Below are 22,009 nucleotides of genomic sequence, written 5' to 3' on the forward strand. Positions count from 1 at the left end.
TTCAGCGCCCCACATGGGGTGTAAGTACAATATAAATGTTGCATTACAAAACAGGGGGTGGTGTGTTTTGGGGGACCCCATCCACAGTGATGCCGGAGAGGCCACTAGAGGTCCCCTTGCTCCAGGGAGCCTACGCATTGAGACTGAGGTGTTGAAATGCTGCGCTCCGCTCTCACAGGAGTCAACAGTGGGGACTAAATGTGGCTTCTGGAGACGAGAGAGCAGAAGATGTGGTTCTTTGACTGACCTTTAACCTTGGAGATCAGGGTCCCCGCAGCTGTCAGAGTCTCCATGGTGTTGAGGAGAGGGTACTTGGTGATGACCTGTCGCAGGATGCGCAGCGCCTCCCCCAGGCACTCGTGCGCCATTGGCCGCCGTGAGTCCAGCTTCTCTGCAAGAAAGAGGGGTGAGGAACAAAGGTTATACACTGCAGGCGAGCAACCCAGCAGCGCACCTAAACAACCAGCAAACACAACTTTAATGCATACAGACACAGTCAGTGAAAGAAAACAACCGCTCACCTGCAAACACAACTGGTGCACCCCCACAAGCAATACATACACTTACAAGGTGCACACTCATCTACACATGTAGCTAGAATGCCAATGAAACGAAAAATGTACCACACCATACAATTACTCCCACACATAGCACATCAGCCAACATAATCAGAAAAGACAGTCATTCAACCTGCAGATATAGAAACCACTCCCCTCCAAACACAGCCAGGGCACTCACTCACCTACATATACAATCATGGTCTGTTGAGCAAGAAACATCAATCATTTAAATGTGTTATGAATCAGGCACGACTGGAGCAAGTATCGAGCACAAAGTCGATGGGCGTCTGCTTCAATCGGCGTCGCTCGCACCTGGCACAGCTGCCCACCTTAAAAGTAATAGCTTTTGAGCCAGAGTTGTGGACTATTACCATTAAAGGCATCCAAATGGGGGCGCTTCGAAGGATCTCCTGGTTATAACTGTCCACCGCGCAGTTATGAGCAATAAGCCCGCACTGTGCCCACTCCCAAATGGCATGCAACCTTCTTACCTATGTACATCTAATAAACAGCCAACACAAGTTGTGGTTTTTACTGGTCGATGTTGGCTGTATTGTTGTTACCATTAGACGAATAATCATCTCTTTGCTTACAATACCCTGGTCGTCATCCTATGACCCTGGCCAAAAATCACCCGAACGAACTGTTACACATTGCTTGTCATAAATCATTTGCACACTATAGATTTGTAAACCACCCTGACAGCTCGTTGTTCCGCTATTTTGCAGGCATATCTCATTTCTTGCCACTTGTGGGGTCATAAAAGTGTTCTGTTGGTTTCCCCGACCCTTGCGTGTGGGGGGGTAGCCTGTCCCTGGAGTGAGGCCCCAACTCTCTATCTTGTTAGTCTGGCGGGGTCTGGGCTGAGTGCGGACTCAGTTTTCTACCCCCTTTTGTCAGGCCTACTCACCCTGCTCTTCTGCATCCCAAAGTGAGTGGCACTTCTACTACACACGGCCCTGCCGGTGTGCCTCCATAACCAACCATTGTACCCCTGCTTATCCGCCACGCTGACAGGGAGGCTAACGTCTTCCTGCTGCTCCCCCCTGCAGCCTGCTAATGCAATCCTGCCCCACAGGTTGTCCCAAAATACCTGCATTACTTTCTCCGATAGGTGAACCCATCCTGCCCATAAACCTCCGGGCGGCCTGGGTTGTTGAGGCTGCGTCTGATGCTCTTCAGGCCTCTGATCTTACAAACCCTGCTTACCTCGATGCTTTCTTCCTTCTTTAGTTTTCAACTGCCCTATATGACTAGGCCGCCGCCACACCAGCCAGCTGAGCAACTCGGACCATATGATGGTAGTGCTACCGAAGCGCCGTGCCAACTCTGTTAATTCTGTCTGGATGGCCTGGGGGAGCTCTTTCCTCCCCAGCTGGGTGAGGTCGTTCCCCCCAGGTGTGTTATCAAGACGCCTGGATGCCATGCCGCACCCGCCTGTAACTCCTTTAGTGCTGCTGGCAGTTGGTTCCATCGCATCCCTGGGCGACTCCACCATTCGACGCATGTGTTGACTGTCCTGCCCTTCTGCTTATGGCCTCCGCGCTGCCACCATGAATGCATCCGGGATACAAATGAATGGCCCGCCACCCATACCAGTCGTGGGTGCTTTCCTGCTGAAGCAATAATCACAATGTCAGACGGCCATACATACCTGAGGCTGTATCCACGCACATCCCCGCCATAATGTGGCTTAGTCTTTACACAACAGCTGGGGTCTCACGCAAGTCCTGTATGCTTTGGACCGCCACCTGCCGATACCCTTGATCCCTGCCTCGGTCACCCCATGCTGGGCTACCGAGGTCGCAGCCTCAATCCTAAATGAATGCGAGCCTAAGGTGGCCGGCGGGAGCCCCGCTCTACTCAGGGCTTGGCGCATCACCGCTGTTTACTTAAGATGTTCCCATCTCTATGTTTGAAAAGTGGGCCTTCCCCTGTTGTTCGTAACGCCATGTAGATTAGGAGCCAGCAGACTGCACAATATCTGGGGTCCTTGATGCACTGTAGCTGTACAACGGCCCCTTTGCTGGCCTGGTCCGTTTTTGACCGTTGCAGTAGCAGGTCAACCTCTGCCTTGCTAGGTTTGACGGTACAAAAGGGGGTGGTGATGGACGGAGCATCAGAACCAATCAAACACTCACACCCAGTCAACAGATCTGGGTTTGATCCATCACCGTTCTTTAGCCCACTCTGCCACCCCAGTTCAGACATGGCCATATGCAAATCAGTCTGACCCTGTGCCTCATGGGAACAGTCCAGCCCGAACTGCCAAGCCATGCCTTCCCTGGACCGGAAACAAGCTTCCTAGGACCGGTTTCTGGCATTTCAGCCGTCTTCAGCCAGGCTTGCTTGAATCCAGTTGCAAAGTGAACAAGGGACTCACGTCTGAGCATACCCTGCCAACTTATGGCGAACAAAGCGGTACAAAAGGGGGTGGTAATGGACGGAGCATCAGAACCAATCAAAAACTCACACCCAGTCAACAGATCTGGGTTTGATCCATCACCGTTCTTTAGCCCACTCTGCCACCCCAGTTCAGACATGGCCATATGCAAATCAGTCTGACCCTGTGCCTCATGGGAACAGTCCAGCCCGAACTGCCAAGCCATGCCTTCCCTGGACCGGAAACAAGCTTCCTAGGACCGGTTTCTGGCATTTTAGCCGTCTTCAGCTAGGCTTGCTTGAATCCAGTGTTTGATTGGTTCTGATGCTCCGTCCATCACCACCCCCTTTTGTACCGCTTTGTTCGCCATAAGTTGGCAGGGTATGCTCAGACGTGAGTCCCTTGCTCACTTTGCCACTGGATTCAAGGAAGCCTGGCTGAAGACGGCTGAAATGCCAGAAACCGGTCCTAGGAAGCTTGTTTCCGGTCCAGGGAAGGCATGGCTTGGCAGTTCGGGCTGGACTGTTCCCATGAGGCACAGGGTCAGACTGATTTGCATATGGCCATGTCTGAACTGGGGTGGCAGAGTGGGCTAAAGAACGGTGATGGATCAAACCCAGATCTGTTGACTGGGTGTGAGTGTTTGATTGGTTCTGATGCTCCGTCCATCACCACCCCCTTTTGTACCGCTTTGCTAGGTTTGACGTCAGCTGCTTGCAGGCATCGCACCGCCGGGCCTGTCTTTGCAGGGACCACGAGCTTGCGGAGTCTAAATGCACCAAAGAATGCGGTTGCGTAGGCCGCCTTAAACAGATTTACCTTATATGTGTCCCTTGCTATTTCTTCAAGTGTGTCCATGAGCAGGGTCAACCTTGTAAAGTCTGTGGGTCGCCGGGTGTCTGTTTCCCCCCCTCTGAGCGCTTTCACCCCTTCATTGCTGTTTTAATGTAGGGAGAGGCAGTGGGGACCTGCCCTGGGACTATCTTGGGGAAGTGTGCTATTGCTGACAGATGGGCCTGTGCCCACGATATTGACTTTCTGTTTGTGAATCCCCACTGTATGAACCGCTCAACAGCCCTCGTTGTCTCGCCTGCATCTCCCAGTGTCTTGGTTTCACCTACTTGCATCACTGTTCCTGCCTATGTCCTGTAGCTCTTGACGGCTTCAGGGGTGAGGGCCTGGTTCACTAGTCCTGACAAGTCCGTCCCACCAGGGCCCATAAATCCTCTGGGCAGGGGGCCATGTATCTTTCTGCCCCTGGTGCCAGTTCCTTGAATCTGCTCATCTGTGCTCGTGAATGGACATCAACCATTGCATTCTCCACCCCCGGTACATGGCGTGCTTTCAGATCTATGTTCCCCTCCAACTGTAATTTAACCAATTGATGCATTAGTCTCAGTGTGTCAGGGCACCTGGCTGAGCCTCTGTTGATTGCCTGCACCACCCCTTTGTTGTCTGACCAAAGCGTCTGCTTCATGTTCCTCACTTTACGCTTCCAGACAGCCAGGGCCACTACAATGGGGAACAACTCCAGAAATGTGATGTTGCTGGTGATGTCCTGCTTATGTCAGCTGTCTGGCAATTGCCCCGCACACCACTTGTCACCCAGGATTGCCCCAAAGCCTGTGCTACCTGCTGCGTCCGTGAACAGGGCTATCTGCCTGGCTGTCACCCAGCCCTCTCTCCATATCAGGAGCCCGTTAAAATCTGCTAGGAATGTGTCCCTCATGATCAGGTCCCGCTTGACACCTGCCCCTAGCCTGACTTGGTGGTGTTTGTGCGTGAGCCCGGCTGTTAGCTGTGTTGGACGCCTAGCAAGGACTCTGCCAGCGGTGATGACTCTGGCTGCAAAGTTGAGCTTACCAATCAGCCTCTGTAGCTCGCGGAGGGTTGCCTTCTCCTTGCCACACAAGAATTTTATTTCATCCATGAATTCCTTAACCTTCTCATCGAGCAGTCTGAATTTTCCTGTGACTGAGTCTAGTTCAATCCCCAAATATGTGAGTTTGGTTGTGGGACCTACTGTTTTTTCCACTGCTAATGGTACCCCCAACTCCCCCGCCAACTCTTGAAATGCAGCCAGGGTGTCACCACAATCTGCTGACCTGACGGGGCCTACAAACAGGAAGTCATCGAGGTAGTGCACTTTGCCCCCAGTGGCGTCCCGGTGATGTAACGCCCACTTCAGGAAGGTGCTAAATTGTTCAAAGTACGCGCAGGACACTGCACAACCCATAGGCATTGCTTTGTCAAAGTAAGTTGACAGTTTCCAATGAAAACCCAACAGGTGGAAGCTAACCGGGTGCACCGGGGGAGACGAAATACGGACTCAATGTTGGTTTTTGCCATGAGAACTCCCTGGCCTTAGGCCCTCACTAAGTCGATGGTGCCATCCGCAACCCACTGAACATGCCTCTGCACTGATCCTGTCGTTAACCAACTTACCCTCACGGAAGGAGAGCCATGAATGAGTCTGAACCGACCCGCATCCTTCTTTGGAACTACCCCCAAGAGGGACATCACCAATCCCTTGGGTACCGGGAGAGGCAGGGGACCCTCTATCCATCCTAGGGATTTTTCTTTCTCTATTTGTTGGTGCACCACCCCACGGGGCTGTAGCGCTAATTTTAGGTGCTCTACGCTGCCATAGGGTAGGGCACCCTCTAACGGTATCGCAAAGCCATCTGTTTGTTGGCTAGCCGCCTGAGCTGGTGTGTGTTAATGGGAGACATGGCTAACCGGTAACTAGTCACTTCTTTTTGACCACCAACCCCCTGTGTCTGTACTAGTGTTTCTTATTTTTCTCTTACTTGTCACCTCGCTGCTCTTCACCCTGCTGCTGGGTGTCCCCCCCCCCACCCCAAATGGAGCATATGTGCTGAAATTTACAAGAGGCCCCCCATTTGCACCAGTTGGATTCGAACTTCAAGAAAATGGCCTCCAGGCCCACTGGTGGGTGGCAGATTCCAGTTGTATCTTTTTGGTTTCTGAAAAGACCTGCCCTTCCCCTTGTAAAAGGAACCCCGAAAGGGCTGCTCGAGCTTCCCTGTCCATGTTCTAACCTGTTCTGTACTTTGCTTGTCCACTGGGTGTCACTGGTGCACGGGAGCCTGTCTGGTCCCTTGATGACCTCAGCTGCGCTGTACTTTGCTTGTCCGCTAGGTGTCACTGCTGCACGGGAGCCTGTCTGGTCCCTTGGTGACCTCAGTGCTGCTGTACTGTGCATGTCCACAGGGTGTCACTGCTGCATGGGAGCCTGTCTGGTTCCTTGATGACCTCAGCTTCGCTGTACTTTGCTTGTCCACTGTGTGTCACTGGTGCACAGGAGCCTGTCCGGTCCCTTGATGACCTCAGCTGCGCTGTACTTTGCTTGTCCACTGGGTGTCACTAGTGCACAGGAGGCTGTCTGGTCCCTTGATGACCTCAGCTGCGCTGTACTTTGCCTATCCACTGGGTGTCACTGCTGCACAGGAGCCTTTTTGGCCCCTTGATGACCTCAGCTGCGATGTACTGTGCTCGTCCACTGGGTGTCAGTGCTGCACAGGAGCCTGTCTGATCCCTTGATGACCTCAGCGCTGCTGTACTTTGCTTCTCCACTGGGTGTCGCTGGTGCACAGGAGCCAGTCTGGTCCCTTGATGACCTCAGATGCGCTGTACTTTGCTTGTCCGCTAGGTGTCACTGCTGCACAGGAGCCTGTCTGATCCCTTGATGACCTCAGCGCTGCTGTACTTTGCTTCTCCACTGGGTGTCGCTGGTGCACAGGAGCCAGTCTGGTCCCTTGATGACCTCAGTGCTGCTGTACTGTGCATGTCCACAGGGTGTCACTGTTGCATGGGAGCCTGTCTGGTCCCTTGATGACCTCAGCTGCGCTGTACTTTGCTTTTCCACTGGGTGTCAATGCTGCACGGGAGCCTGTCTGGTCCCTTGATGACCTCAGCGCTGCTGTACTGTGCATGTCCACTGGGTGTCACTGCTGCATGGGAGCCGGTCTGGTCCCTTGATGACCTCAGCTGCGCTGTACTTTGCTTCTCCACTGGGTGTCACTGCTGCACGGGAGCCAGTCTGGTCCCTTGATGACCTCAGCTGCGCTGTACTTTGCTTCTCCACTGGGTGTCACTGGGGCACAGGAGCCAGTCTGGTCCCTTGTTGACCTCAGTGCTGCTGTACTGTGCATGTCCACAGGGTGTCACTGCTGCACGGGAGCCTGTCTGGTCCCTTGATGACCTCAGCTGCGCTGTACTTTGCTTGTCCACTGGGTGTCACTGCTGACCGGAGCCTGTCTGGTCCCTTGATGACCTCAGCGCTGCTGTACTGAGCATGTCCACAGGGTGTCACTGTTGCATGGGAGCCTGTCTGGTCCCTTGATGACCTCAGCTGCGCTGTACTTTGCTTCTCCACTGGGTGTCACTGCTGCACGGGAGCCAGTCTGGTCCCTTGATGACCTCAGCTGCGCTGTACTTTGCTTCTCCACTGGGTGTCACTGGTGCACAGGAGCCAGTCTGGTCCCTTGATGACCTCAGCTGCGCTGTACTTTGCTTCTCCACTGGGTGTCAATGCTGCACGGGAGCCTGTCTGGTCCCTTGATGACCTCAGTGCTGCTGTACTTTGCTTCTCCACTGGGTGTCGCTGGTGCACAGGAGCCAGTCTGGTCCCTTGATGACCTCAGTGCTGCTGTACTGTGCATGTCCACAGGGTGTCACTGTTGCATGGGAGCCTGTCTGGTCCCTTGATGACCTCAGGTGCGCTGTACTTTGCTTCTCCACTGGGTGTCGCTGGTGCACAGGAGCCAGTCTGGTCCCTTGATGACCTCAGCTGCGCTGTACTTTGCATGTCCACTGGGTGTCAGTGCTGCATGGAGCCTGTTCGGCCCCTTCATTACCTCAGCCCTGTTCTACTGGGGGGGGGGGGGGGGGGGGGAAGCGGGGGTGAATGATGCACTGTACTAGTATGGGCCACGAGGCAAGAGAGTGGTTGGGCTATACCACTATTTGGAGGGGGGGGGGGGGGTGTCACCCCTGGGGCCTGCACTAGTAAAGGTTGCTGTCGCAGCCGGTACCGATGGAGTATTTACGTCTCGCACCAACTGTCACCAGACCACAGCCGGGTAAACAGGAAGTCTGCTGACGGAAATAACTGACAGGAAGTGATGTTATTGTACAGGAGCCTTCCTCTGTGGTTACACTTCTGTGGACGCCCTCCCCCACCCCCGACACACTCCTGGGCACCCAGCTTGTTGCAGCACCGAACCCCATGTGATGTAAGCCACCCTGAGCAGGCCGGACTTTAAGGCAACAACCCGATGTTGCTGCAAGTCTTAACTCGCAGGCACCACAGGAAAACAGAGACAAGCAGTCCCAGGCTGCAAAGTCCTGCTGGCTGCGCGTGGCACGGCCCACCTACAGCTATGCTGCAAGCCTCTGCGGTCACCTACAAACAACCCAGAAACGTCACTGTTACACTGCAGCAAGCCACACTGCTGCAGCAACGTGACATTACAACGCAGCAGAGGGCACTGCTGCAGTCAAGCAACATACAGTAGGACCAGCACGTCCACACTCACTGCTACCACGCAGCAACACCCACTGCTACACCACAGCAACAACCACACCTACCACACAGCAACACCCCCTGCTATAACACAGCAACACCCACTGCTACAACACAGCAACAACCACACCTACCACACGGCAACAGCCACGGTTTCAACACAGCAACACCCCCTGCTATAACACAGCAACACCCACTGCTATAACACAGCAACACCAGCTGCTACAACACAGCAACACCCGCTGCTACAACACAGCAACATCCACGGTTTCAACACAGCAACACCCCCTGCTATAACACAGCAACACCCACTGCTATAACACAGCAACACCAGCTGCTACAACACAGCAACACCTGCTGCTACAACACAGCATCACCCACTGCTACAACACAGCAACACCCGCTGCTACAACACAGCATCACCAGCTGCTACAACACAGCTACACCCGCTGCTACAACACAGCAACAATCACTGCTACAACACAGCAACACCACCTGCTACCACACAGCAACACATACTGCTACCACACAGCAACACCCGCTGCTACCACACAGCAACACCCGCTGCTACAACACAGCAACACCCACTGCTAAAACACAGCAATCCCAGAAGCTACCACATAGCAACACCAGCTGCTACAACACAGCAACAACCACACCTACCACACAGCAACATCCACGGTTTCAACACAGCAACACCCCCTGCTATAACACAGCAACACCCCCTGCTATAACACAGCAACACCCGCTGCTATAACACAGCAACACCCGCTGCTACAACACAGCAACACCCGCTGCTACAACACAGCATCACCTGCTGCTACAACACAGCATCACCAGCTGCTACAACACAGCTACACCCGCTGCTACAACACAGCAACAATCACTGCTACAACACAGCAACACCACCTGCTACCACACAGCAACACATACTGCTACCACACAGCAACACCCGCTGCTACCACACAGCAACACCCGCTGCTACAACACAGCATCACCTGCTGCTACAACACAGCATCACCAGCTGCTACAACACAGCTACACCCGCTGCTACAACACAGCAACAATCACTGCTACAACACAGCAACACCACCTGCTACCACACAGCAACACATACTGCTACCACACAGCAACACCCGCTGCTACCACACAGCAACACCCGCTGCTACAACACAGCAACACCCACTGCTAAAACACAGCAATCCCAGAAGCTACCACATAGCAACACCAGCTGCTACCATACAGCAAAACCTGCTGCTACAACACAGCAACAGCCGCTGCTGCAACACCCGCTGCTACAACACAGCAACACCCACTGCTAAACCACAGCAACAACCACACCTACCACACAGCAACACCCCCTGCTATAACACAGCAACACCCACTGCTACAACACAGCAACAACCACACCTACCACACGGCAACAGCCACGGTTTCAACACAGCAACACCCCCTGCTATAACACAGCAACACCCACTGCTATAACACAGCAACACCAGCTGCTACAACACAGCAACACCCGCTGCTACAACACAGCAACATCCACGGTTTCAACACAGCAACACCCCCTGCTATAACACAGCAACACCCACTGCTATAACACAGCAACACCAGCTGCTACAACACAGCAACACCTGCTGCTACAACACAGCATCACCCACTGCTACAACACAGCAACACCCGCTGCTACAACACAGCATCACCAGCTGCTACAACACAGCTACACCCGCTGCTACAACACAGCAACAATCACTGCTACAACACAGCAACACCACCTGCTACCACACAGCAACACATACTGCTACCACACAGCAACACCCGCTGCTACCACACAGCAACACCCGCTGCTACAACACAGCAACACCCACTGCTAAAACACAGCAATCCCAGAAGCTACCACATAGCAACACCAGCTGCTACAACACAGCAACAACCACACCTACCACACAGCAACATCCACGGTTTCAACACAGCAACACCCCCTGCTATAACACAGCAACACCCCCTGCTATAACACAGCAACACCCGCTGCTATAACACAGCAACACCCGCTGCTACAACACAGCAACACCCGCTGCTACAACACAGCATCACCTGCTGCTACAACACAGCATCACCAGCTGCTACAACACAGCTACACCCGCTGCTACAACACAGCAACAATCACTGCTACAACACAGCAACACCACCTGCTACCACACAGCAACACATACTGCTACCACACAGCAACACCCGCTGCTACCACACAGCAACACCCGCTGCTACAACACAGCATCACCTGCTGCTACAACACAGCATCACCAGCTGCTACAACACAGCTACACCCGCTGCTACAACACAGCAACAATCACTGCTACAACACAGCAACACCACCTGCTACCACACAGCAACACATACTGCTACCACACAGCAACACCCGCTGCTACCACACAGCAACACCCGCTGCTACAACACAGCAACACCCACTGCTAAAACACAGCAATCCCAGAAGCTACCACATAGCAACACCAGCTGCTACCATACAGCAAAACCTGCTGCTACAACACAGCAACAGCCGCTGCTGCAACACCCGCTGCTACAACACAGCAACACCCACTGCTAAACCACAGCAACAACCACACCTACCACACAGCAACATCCACAGTTTCAACACAGCAACACCCCCTGCTATAACACAGCAACACCCACTGCTACAACACAGCAATACCAGCTGCTACAACACAGCAACACCCACTGCTACCACACAGCATCACCCGCTGCTACCACACAGCTACACCCGCTGCTACAACACAGCAACAATCACTGCTACAACACAGCAACACCAGCTGCTACCACACAGCAACACCCGCTGCTACAACACAGCAACACCCACTGCTAAAACACAGCAACAATCACTGCTTCAACACAGCAACACCAGCTGCTACCATACAGCAACACCTGCTGCTACAACACAGCAACACCAGCTGCTACCACACAGCAACACCCACTGCTACAACACAGCAACACCCACTGCTAAAACACAGCAATCCCAGCAGCTACCACATAGCAACACCAGCTGCTACCATACAGCAACACCTGCTGCTACAACACAGCAACACCCGCTGCTACAACACAGCAACACCCGCTGCTACAACACAGAAACACCCGCTGCTACAACACAGCAGCGCCAGCTGCTACTACACAGCAGCGCCAGCTGCTACAACACAGCAACACCCACTGCTACAACACAGCAACACCCACTGCTACAACACACCCAGCGTTCCCTTTCATCTTCCTTCTCTTGCTGGTGCCCCCCTAGTGTTTCACTCTCCCATCCATTTTATAAAGTGTGAATTTATTTGTGCGTTTCTCTCTAGGGTCACCAGGGGTCCCTCTCAACTTCTCTTTGTTGTGAGAATTCCCCAGGGTTCCGCTTCTTCTTGCTTCCCTTGATAGAGTCACCGGGAATCCATTTATACGTGCGTCTCAAGCTGGAGTCCTCAGAGGTCCATCTCAGCTACCCTCTCTTCCAAGAATCACCCGCGGTTTCCTTTCTTGTTTGTCTTACCGGGGGGCTCCCCCGGTTTCTTGCTACTAGGTTGCCTTGCCTGAGCCCACCAGGGGTACCTTTCTTCTTGTCTCCCTTGCTACAATCGCCCTATATCTGCAATGTCTCAACTCTTTTGCTAACTTCCCCTGCGCTCCCTTTCTTGTTGCTTCTCTTGGTAGAGTCTTCAGGGCACCCATCAACTCCCCTGTTGTGCTAGAATCCCCCAGTGGTTCGTTTGTATCACATTTCTTGCAAGAATCCACTTTCCAGCAAAAGTATCCCGGGGTACCCTTCATTGTAAATGTCTCACGGAGTCTCCCAGATGTCTCTATCGGTTTCCTTGCGAGCATCCCACAGGGTTCCCTTTCATCTTGCTTTGCTTGCTAGACTCCCAATGGGGACCCTCTTAACTCGCCTTTCTTACTAGAGTCTCCCGGGCTGCCTTTCATCTTGCATATCTTGTGAAGTCCCCCTTCGGTCCAGCTCTCCTCTCTTCCAAGAGTGCCCCAGGGGACCCTTTCATCTTGCTTCGCTTGCTAGAGTCCCCCTGGGGTCCCTCTTAACTCCCCTTTCTTCCTAGTCTCCCAGGCTGCCTTTCATCTTGAGTATCTTGTGAAGTCACCCTGGGGTCCAGCTCTCTAGAGTGCCCCAAGGGGCACCTTTCATCTTGCTTCGCTAACTAGAGTCCCCCTGGGGTCTATCTTAACTCGCCTTTCTTACTAGAGTCGTGTGGGGTGCCTTTCATCCTGCATCTCTCACGAAGTCCCCCTGGGGTCAATCAATCAATCAATCAATCAATCAATCAATCAATCAATCAAAGACATTTATAGAGCGCACTACCTACCCATAGGGTCTCAAGGCGCTAGGGGGGGGGGGGTGCCGTTACTGCTCGAACAGCCAGGTCTTGAGCTTCTTCCTGAAGGAGAGGTGGTCTTGGGTAAGGCGCAGGTCGGCCGGGAGGGAGTTCCAGGTCTTGGCGGCCAGGTAGGAGAAGGACCTTCCTCCTGTTGTCGCTCTCCGGATGCGTGGGACGGCGGCGAGGGCGTGGCTGGCTGATCGGAGGTGGCGTTTGGGAGCGTAGAAGTTGATGCGGTTGTTGAGGTAGCTCGGGCCTTGCTCGTGTAGGGCTTTGTGTGCGTGGGTGAGGAGCCGGAAGGTGATTCTTTTGTTGACGGGGAGCCAGTGCAGGTCTCTCAGGTGTCCGGAGATGTGGCTGTTTCGTGGGACGTCGAGGATGAGTCTGGCTGAGGTGTTCTGGATCCGCTGGAGTCTCTTCTGGAGCTTGGCGGTGGTTCCGGCGTAGAGGGCGTTGCCGTAGTCCAGTCGGCTGGTGACGAGGGCCTGGGTGACGGTCTTCCTGGTCTCCGTGGGGATCCACCAGAAGATCTTCCGAAGCATGCGCAGGATGTTGAAGCATGACGAGGAGACGGCGTTGACTTGCCTGGTCATGGAGAGGGAGGAGTCCAGGATGAAGCCCAGGTTGCGTGCGTGGTTCGTCGGTTTGGGTGCGGTGCCCAGGGCGGGGGGCCACCAGGAGTCGTCCCAGGCGGAGGGCGAGGAGCCCAGGATGAGGACCTCCGTCTTGTCTGAGTTCAGTTTCAGGCGGCTGGTTGTCATCCACTCGGCTACCTCTTTCATCCCTTCGTGCAGGTTGGCTCTGGCGGCGGCGGGGTCGTTGGTCAGGGAGAGGATCAGCTGGGTGTCGTCGGCGTAGGAGATTATGTTGAGGTTGTTTTGACGTGCGATGGCCGCGAGGGGGCACATGTAGACGTTGAAGAGGGTAGGGCTCAGCGAGGATCCTTGAGGGACGCCGCAGATGACTTCGGTTGCCTCTGACTTGTACGGTGGTAGGCGGACTCTCTGCGTTCTTCCGTCGAGGAAGGAGACGATCCATTCCAGTGCCTTCTCCTGGATTCCGACGTTGCCGAGGCGCTGCACTAGGGTGCGGTGGCAGACCGTGTCGAAAGCTGCGGAGAGGTCTAGGAGGATGAGGGCCGCTGTCTCTCTGTTGTCCATCAGGGCTCGGATGTCGTCGGTGGCGGCGATGAGGGCGGTCTCGGTGCTGTGGTTGGCTCGGAAGCCGGACTGTGAGGGGTCGAGGGATCCGTTCGTCTCGAGGAAGGCGGCCAGCTGTTTGTTGACGGTCTTCTCGATGACTTTGGCTGGAAACGGGAGTAGCGAGATGGGGCGGTAATTCTTGAGTTCGGTGGGGTCTGCTGTGGGTTTCTTGAGTAGAGCGCTCAGTTCGGCGTGCTTCCAGCTCTCGGGGAAGGTGGCGGTGTCGAAGGAGGTGTTGATGATGTCCCGCAGGTGGGGTGCGATGACAGCGTCGGCTTTGTTTAAGACGTGGTGAGGGCAGGGGTCGGTTGGAGATCCGGAGTGGACGGAGTTCATCATGCGGATGGTGTCTTCGGTGCTGATCGGAGTCCAGGCTCGGAGGGTGGTGGTGGGCGGCATTGCTGTGGTCGTGGCGTGGGTCGGTGAGTGCTGAAGCTGTTGTGTATGTCCGTGATCTTGTTGTGGAAGTAGGAGGCGAGGGAGTTGCAGAGGTCTTGCGATGGGGTGATGTCGTTGTTTCCGGCGTTGGGGTTGGAGAGCTCTTTCACGATGTTGACGAGTTCCCTGCAGTTGTGTGCGTTGTTGTCCAGTCGGTTCTTGAAAGCCGTTTTCTTGGTGGCGCGGATCAGTTGGTCCTGCTCTCCTCTCTTCCAAGAGTGCCCCAGGGGTCCCTTTCATCTTGCTTCGATTGCTAGAGTCCCCCTGGGGTCCCTCTTAACTCACCTTTCTTACTAGAGTCTCCCGGGCTGCCTTTCATCTTGAATATTTTGTGAAGTCACCCTGGGGTCAAACCCTCTAGAGTGCCCCAGGGGTCCCTTTCATCTTGCTTCGCTTGCTCGAGTCCCCCTGGGGTCCCTCTTAACTCACCTTTCTTGCTAGAGTCTTGTGTGGTTGCCTTTCATCTTGAAAAACTTGTGAAGTCACCCTGGGTTCCAGCTCTCTAGAGTGCCCCAGGGGTCCTTTGCATCTTGCTTCGCTTGCTAGAGTCCTCCTGGGGCCCCTCTTAACTCGCCTTTCTTACTAGAGGCTTGTGGGGTGCCTTTCATCTTGAATATCTTGTGAAGTCACCCTGGGTTCCAGCTCTCTAGAGTGCCCCAGGGGTCCCTTTCATCTTGCTTCGCTTGCTGTAGTCCCCCTGGGGTCTCTCTTAACTCGCCTTTCTTACTAGAGTCTCCTGGGGTGCATTTCCTCTTGCATCTCTCACGGAGTCCCCAGGTGGCTCTCTCTCTCTCTCTCAATCCCCTTGCTAATGTCCCCCAGGGGTCCCTCTTTTATCTTGCTTCGCTTGCTAGAGTCCCCCTGGGGTCCCTCTTAACTCGCCTTTCTTACTATAGTCTTCCGGGCTGCCTTTCTTTTTGGATCTCTATCGAAGTCCCCCAGGGGTCCCGCTCTCCTCCCTTCCTAGAGTGCCCCAGGGGGTTCTTTCTTCTTGCTTGAGTCCCTCAAGGGTCTTTCTCTCCTCCCTTCTTTAACTGGCTTTGTTACAGTTTCTGCATTTGTTCAACTGTCCTCATGGAGGAAACACAGACCATATTGTGGATCTCTGGGGATCACTCCAGACCATTCAAGCAGGTTTTAGAAGCCTTAGGCAGAGACTCTTCAAGGCCCTGGAGCTGCTGGTTTCTGCACTACCTGGAGCCTGCTGGTCATCCACATGGGAGTGTTGCACATAGAGCCTTCTGGTAGTTTCCTACGAGTTACTCTTTGTTTACAGACCACTGCATTGTCGAATTAAAGTCTTACCATCAGCCAGCACCACGTCCCGCAGCTTCTCAAGTCGCTCTGCAAACTGCCCCACGTCGGCCAGGAGCTGCGAGATGTCCTCTGGCTCGATGAAGGGCCCCTCTCCGCTGTCCAGGGGGCTGTGGCCCACCGGTTTGTGGCTCCTGGTGGCGCTCCAGTGGTTTGGGGAGGCGAGTGGGATGCCAGCGGCACTAGCATGGCGGCTGAGGCTTGTGGGCCGCTTGAGTGTACCGGACGAGCTGGGCGAGCTGCTGAGCTTGGTGACAGCTGGAGCGGAGAGCTCAGCCTGGCCTGGGGTTTGGGACGCCAGCGAATCAGAGCCATCTTTGCGAGGAAGTTCCTGAGGGACAGAAGAAAGGGGGAAACTTTAACCTTTCAGCACTAGAGACTAGGAATACAGAGATCCGCTGAGCATCATAACTTAGTCCCATGAATCTTTGCGTTTCTTGAATTCTTTTTTTATATGTATATATATATTACTTACAAATTGTACTGCCGTTAACGCCGTTCCCCTGCCCAAAGCGTCGGTGCCAGCCGTGGCGGCAGACAGCCACAAAAATCAACAAGCATTGGCATAGCCAATAGGTCTCGCTTTTACGACCTTATAAGTATTTAGTTATGCAGCACAATATCCTTGGTGCAACAACATTAACTGTTGCATGGTTAAACACTTATAAGGCCCCAAAGGCGAGACCTATTGGCTATGCCAATGTGGTTGTTTTTTTTAAAGGACAAGCAGTGCTATCAGGCTCCGGCTGCCACTTAGAGGTAGAGAGAGAGAGAGAGAGAGGTGTGTGGAGAGAGGTGAGTAGAGGGAGGTGTGTAGAGAGAGTCTTGACTGGCTCACTGAAAGCACTATAGATATATATATATAATATAGATAGACCAGACACACTCATGCACAGGAAAGAGGACACATACACATGAACACAAAGGAGCACACACAAAGACACACACACATGCAGACAAGCATTCAAGCGCAGACAAAAATACACTCAATAAAATACGGGCAAATTGACAGGCACACAAAAACACCCTCTCACATGCACATAAGCTCACACAAGCAAGGAGAGTGCTGCCCATGAACACACACACAACCGTGCATAAAACATGCAGAGATACACATATCATACAGAAAAGCACACAGACATGGCGTGTGAAATAGAGAAAGATGAAAATGATCAAAACTCCCTTGGAGATCCTGAGCACGCAGATAGTCACACGCATGCAGCAAAAGAAACTCATACACTTGCCCTCACGCGAACACACAAAAGTATTTAGCCATGCACATACTGCCACACATACATGAGCGCATTCACCCACAAAGGTAAGCAAACACAGAAAGTCATGCACGCACAGTAAAACATATGCACAAAGAAGGATAGGCAGTCAAACGTGTGCACAAACATACTTACACATACAAGTAAGATCTCACTCAATTGAATGAAGAATGCGCAAAACACATCAGAGAGGATGTAGCCTAACGGCTAGGGCTGTCGATCTCAAATCTGGGGAACCGGGTTAGAGTCTCGGCAATGACGCTGAACATCCTGTGGTTCTGGGCAAATCACTTAGCCTCACCGTGCCTAACAAAAATGAATGCAACTGGTGCTCATGTAAAGCGCTCTGATACCTTCGGGTCAAGTTTGCGCTATATAAAACTATGACGGAAAAAAATAATTAAACACAGCATTCAATTCAGAACCTATTATCCAGAACACCACATATATAAACAATAAAGCACAGAGATGTATTATGGCTGATTGGAAATGTGCTCACATCAAAACCCACCAAGATAAACAAAACACCACCATACCCAAGCATGCATTAAAAAAGAACTCTGAACACAGGCCTAGAGAACGCCCAAAAATGCAATGAAGTAGCTATTGTGGTTACCTATTGTGCAAACAGTTGCCAGGCAATAAGTGCTTGTACCAACAAGGAACTACACAAGCCATTTAGTACTGCCGCCAGCTTTATCAACTATCAACAAAAGTCACCACCTCTTTAAACATAGTCTACTAACCAGACAGCTACACAAATACAAATAAAAGTAAGGTCCAATTTGGAAACATTGAAACACTCATCCGGAGTAACTAAAAGCTCTGGAATGCCACACGACTGGGGAATTGAGTGCCATAAACTCTTGTTTGATATTCTGAGATCTAATCCCCCTGAAGAAGACACTACAGCGGTTGACGCAGCGCTTCAGATGTTAAGCGCCGATCTCCAAAATATTTGTGAAGTATAGCGTTTACTTTCTAAAATCTATGCCTCTGAGACCTGGCGCAGTTTGCACGCAGGGTTCACGTGCCTTCAGATTCCGGGTTTTTGAGGCAAACAAAACCCACCTGCTTTCATTTGAGTTTGTCTGCAGTTAAAATACTTTGTATTTTTGTGTATTTGATTAAGTACAATGTTTGTGATGGTAATTATAATGTGTACATATAGTTGTGTAACAGTCTCCATGTAGGCAAAATATGCATAATTTAATTAAAAAAATAAGGCTAGTATTACATAAAAATTCGAATTTCTTCGAAAATCACTCATGAAACTACGTTTTGACCAAAAGATATTGCGTTCCATAACCATCTTTAATTTACTCATACAGAAATTAATTTGAATAGTATCAAATTATTTAACTGCAAATCTAGTCCGCAAGTTAAAACGAAAATGTATGAATAAGTTCCTTTTTTGGGCTCCATATTACCACTTGTTCCACAGGGTGACTGGAAACTCGCGACAAGTAATAAACTGACATGAGGATGGGACGGCAGTCTGACACACAGATTTACAATATTAAGTCATGTCGAAGGTTGAAAGTACTCTCATGGATGGGAAGTATAAGTTAGCTATTGCTAATGTTTTACCCACTCAGGCCTGCCCAGTTTGCTGCCCTGTCGACATGCACTAAATGTGTAACGCCACCCACAGTCTAGGGAGTTAACTGCCATCTTTTGCAAGCTAGAGACATCAGCAACAGACTTTTGTTTAGTGATACAGGCCTTTTACTTGTTTTTTTTTTTGTTGAAACATTTTTATTGTTTTCATAGCATCAACTTAGTACATTCACACACATTATTACCAACCAATATCCGGGAGCATGAACTTCCAGCCCATGCGGCCCCCCCCCCCCCTTACAGGCCTTTTACTTGTAAGGGTAAGTTATCCACCAGCCCACCCTGAAAAATATGAGTGGCCATCCAGTACTTGGGTTTTGGACTCCCATTTCAGAATGCAGAAGCAAGTCCCGGTCACCTTTTTTGCCTGGGAGGCCAACAGTCTGAGTGATCAAAGGGTTCCAACGAGGAAGGGCAAGATGAGGGTCACAGCTGTGGGCCGTTACCCTGATTTTGAAAGGAACATGTTATTGAGCGTTTAAATTGGAATTTATTGAGATGATGTCCCTCTCCTGTCTTTGCTGGCAGCACTGGAAGTTCCTGGTTTCTAGACAGCTGGTTTGGTTTCTCTGGGAGGGAGAGGGAGGGGCCACGTCCTGGAGGCAGTTTTCGATCAATCTGGAAACGCTTCTAAACTGGATTTCTTTTCCAAGAGTGGTTCTGGCAGATTATGTTTTAGTCAAAGGAACTCGTTCAAGGCAGGAATTACCTCATGATGTACCGAGGACAGGAGTATCTTGGAACGTATGCCTGGTTATTGCCTGGATTATTCCTATTCTGTCATATTTGTCTCTGTTTGATAATTGAACGGAACTAAAAAGGTAATCTGCAGGGGAGCTGTGGAAAAGGGAGACACATAGAATCAGACCAAACTCCTGTTCCATATGAGGGGCGGAATGCTGGAAAATGTTAAAACCTGAAACTACTGTCCACAAATGCAGGAGAACCAACACGAAAGGTTCAAGTTACATTAAAGAACCAGTAAACGTGACGTAGATGCAAAAGTCAGGAAAAGTGTGTAAAATTATAAACTATTGACAACAAGAAAGTGTCCACTTGCACTCCAAGACTATTTGAACTAAAAGACGACTTTCAAAGAAAACCTGAAATTGTTTTGTTGCTAGCAGAACATGCAATAAATCATGCATGGGGCTGGTTAAATCCAGTCCGATAGACGGAAGAAGCTTGCACGGCAAAGTACTGCTTTCTAAAAGTACTTGTAAAGATGTTGAGGGGAATCTGCATATTTAACAAGCATTGGCTAACAGAGAACATCAAAGCGGCTGTGCGGCCGCGAAAGTGAAAGTGATCGCGATTGCGATCAAACATCAAAGCGGACATTTCACTCGTAAAAAACCATTGAAATTCCCCCGTTATAGTTAGTTCAGCTAAATATAACTCGCGCGACCGCAATCCACTGTTGATGACGTCACATATTACATCACTGTATTCACTAAGATACTGTTAATAAGTCAGTTATACAATTAATTTTACAAAAAAACCATCCATTTAGACACTTATTTACCCATTTATTTTTCCATTAACCATTAGATATACATATATAAAAAATATTTATTTTTCAGAAAGACACATATTCACTGGATGATGTCATCAGTGATGTAATCAGTGATGCCATTTGAGATGTCATGAGTGATGTCATGAGTGATATCACTGACCATGTCATGAGTGATGTAATATGTGACGTCATCAGCAGTGGATTGCGGTCGCGCGAGTTATATTTAGCTGAACTAACTATAATGGGGGAATTTCGATGTTTTTTTACGAGTGAAATGTCCAGCTAACTATAACATGTGTGAAACCTATGGTATTTGCAGTGAATTTGCAAGGTTTTTTAAATGCTAATTCCTAACTATAACGTGTGTGAAACCTATGGTTTTTTAAGTGAATTTGTAAGGTTTTTTAAATGCTAATTTATGTATGTATTATTATATTTTTTATATATTTATTTTACAATAAACTACCTATTTATATAGTTATAGATTGACTGTATCCTGTAATATGGAATGACTTGTTTAAAATGTTTTTTTTTTTTAAGGGTTTTTCACCGTGCGCGCACCGTGCCCGCACCCCGCGATTTTTTGAAAAAAAATAAAATGTTTTTTTCACCCTTCGGGTCCATCAGGGACCCCCTGACAAAGGCTAGGGGGTCAGGAACTCTCTACCCTGCCCCCTTTTCACGTTCTCCACCTTTCTTTTTCACTGCCACACACAAAATGGCATCCGACACTTCCTTATTTCGACCGATTCGAATGTTGACTGACATCTAACCACCAATCAGAATTACGCTGGCGCACGGCACGGTGCGCGCACCGTGCGCGCAGGGTGCACGTATAAAGATATTTATGTACTTTTAACTGCAATTTTCTCAGGAACTACTGAACAGATTGACACCATATATGCAAAAGGCACATCCCTGACCTGAGGACTACCTCTTTGCCAAATTTCAAGTAATTCTGTTCAGCCGTTCGGGCTGTACCTTCGACTAAAAGTCCTATGGGAAAATGCATGGGGAAAACGCGTTTTGGGACCCCCTTTTTTCTCAGCCCCCCGCTTGACGAATCACCCCGAGGCTTTCAGGGTAGGAGCTGAGCGGAGCGCCCCATTAGTTTTGAAAATTTCGCGAGGATTCGTCAACCGGCGCCAAAGTTATTCAAAATAGAATTTTCAGATTTCCTATGGGAACTCGGTCCTAACTATAACCATCTACTGGCGACCGCCAGTAGATTATATATATTTTATTTTTTTACAAAATATAGGTAAACTAAGAATATTGCCCGGTGCCGCACCACCTTGTCGCCCTAGTCACCCTCTAAGGCAGAGGTCTTCAAACTTGTTTGCTCTGATCTTTCCCCCACCCAAAATATTTTGAAGTCGGCCCCCCTCCAAAACTTTATGGAAGGTCTTGGTTGAGTGGGAGGGGTAGGATGGAGCGCCAGGGGTGGGGCTCATGAGATATCAGGTTGCACTTTGTCAGTAGCTCAGTCATACTCCACACTAAATATGAGACGTGTGAAGGAGCAAACACACAAAAAACTGAACTAGACAAAAAACACTACTCCCATTAACTGAGGTCCTCCTACTCTTGGGCTCTAATGCTACTGCCCCGTCTGCACTAATGATAGCTGCGGCCCTGAATAGTAGGCTGTTCCCTCCGCCTTTCACCCCTTCCCCAGCACATCTGGCCATCACTCCATTCTTGAAACAGACTGTCCCTTTCAGTACAACTGAGTGCCCACGTGTGCTCCCCCATGCCTTATTGTAAAGTAT

The 22,009-nt window shown here is 51.0% G+C and overlaps 1 protein-coding gene across 4 annotated transcripts in view; it reads right to left on the bottom strand.

Moving 5' to 3' along the window:
- The window catches only part of ARHGAP45 (Rho GTPase activating protein 45), a 296,938-nt gene that overhangs the window by 156,456 nt on the left and 118,473 nt on the right, over nt 1-22,009 (bottom strand). For 3 of the 4 annotated variants that reach the window (XM_085638862.1, XM_085638863.1, XM_085638861.1), the window contains exons 2-3: nt 15,822-16,161; nt 248-391 (exon numbers count right to left, since the gene is read on the bottom strand). In XM_085638862.1, the coding sequence (XP_085494988.1) occupies nt 248-391; nt 15,822-16,161 (484 nt within the window). The remainder of the gene's footprint in view (nt 1-247; nt 392-15,821; nt 16,162-22,009) is intronic. The other variant, XM_085638864.1, reaches the window with a different exon arrangement.

Source organism: Triturus cristatus, chromosome 12 (genome assembly GCF_964204655.1).
Source record: "Triturus cristatus chromosome 12, aTriCri1.1, whole genome shotgun sequence".
Classification (NCBI taxonomy): domain Eukaryota; kingdom Metazoa; phylum Chordata; class Amphibia; order Caudata; family Salamandridae; genus Triturus; species Triturus cristatus.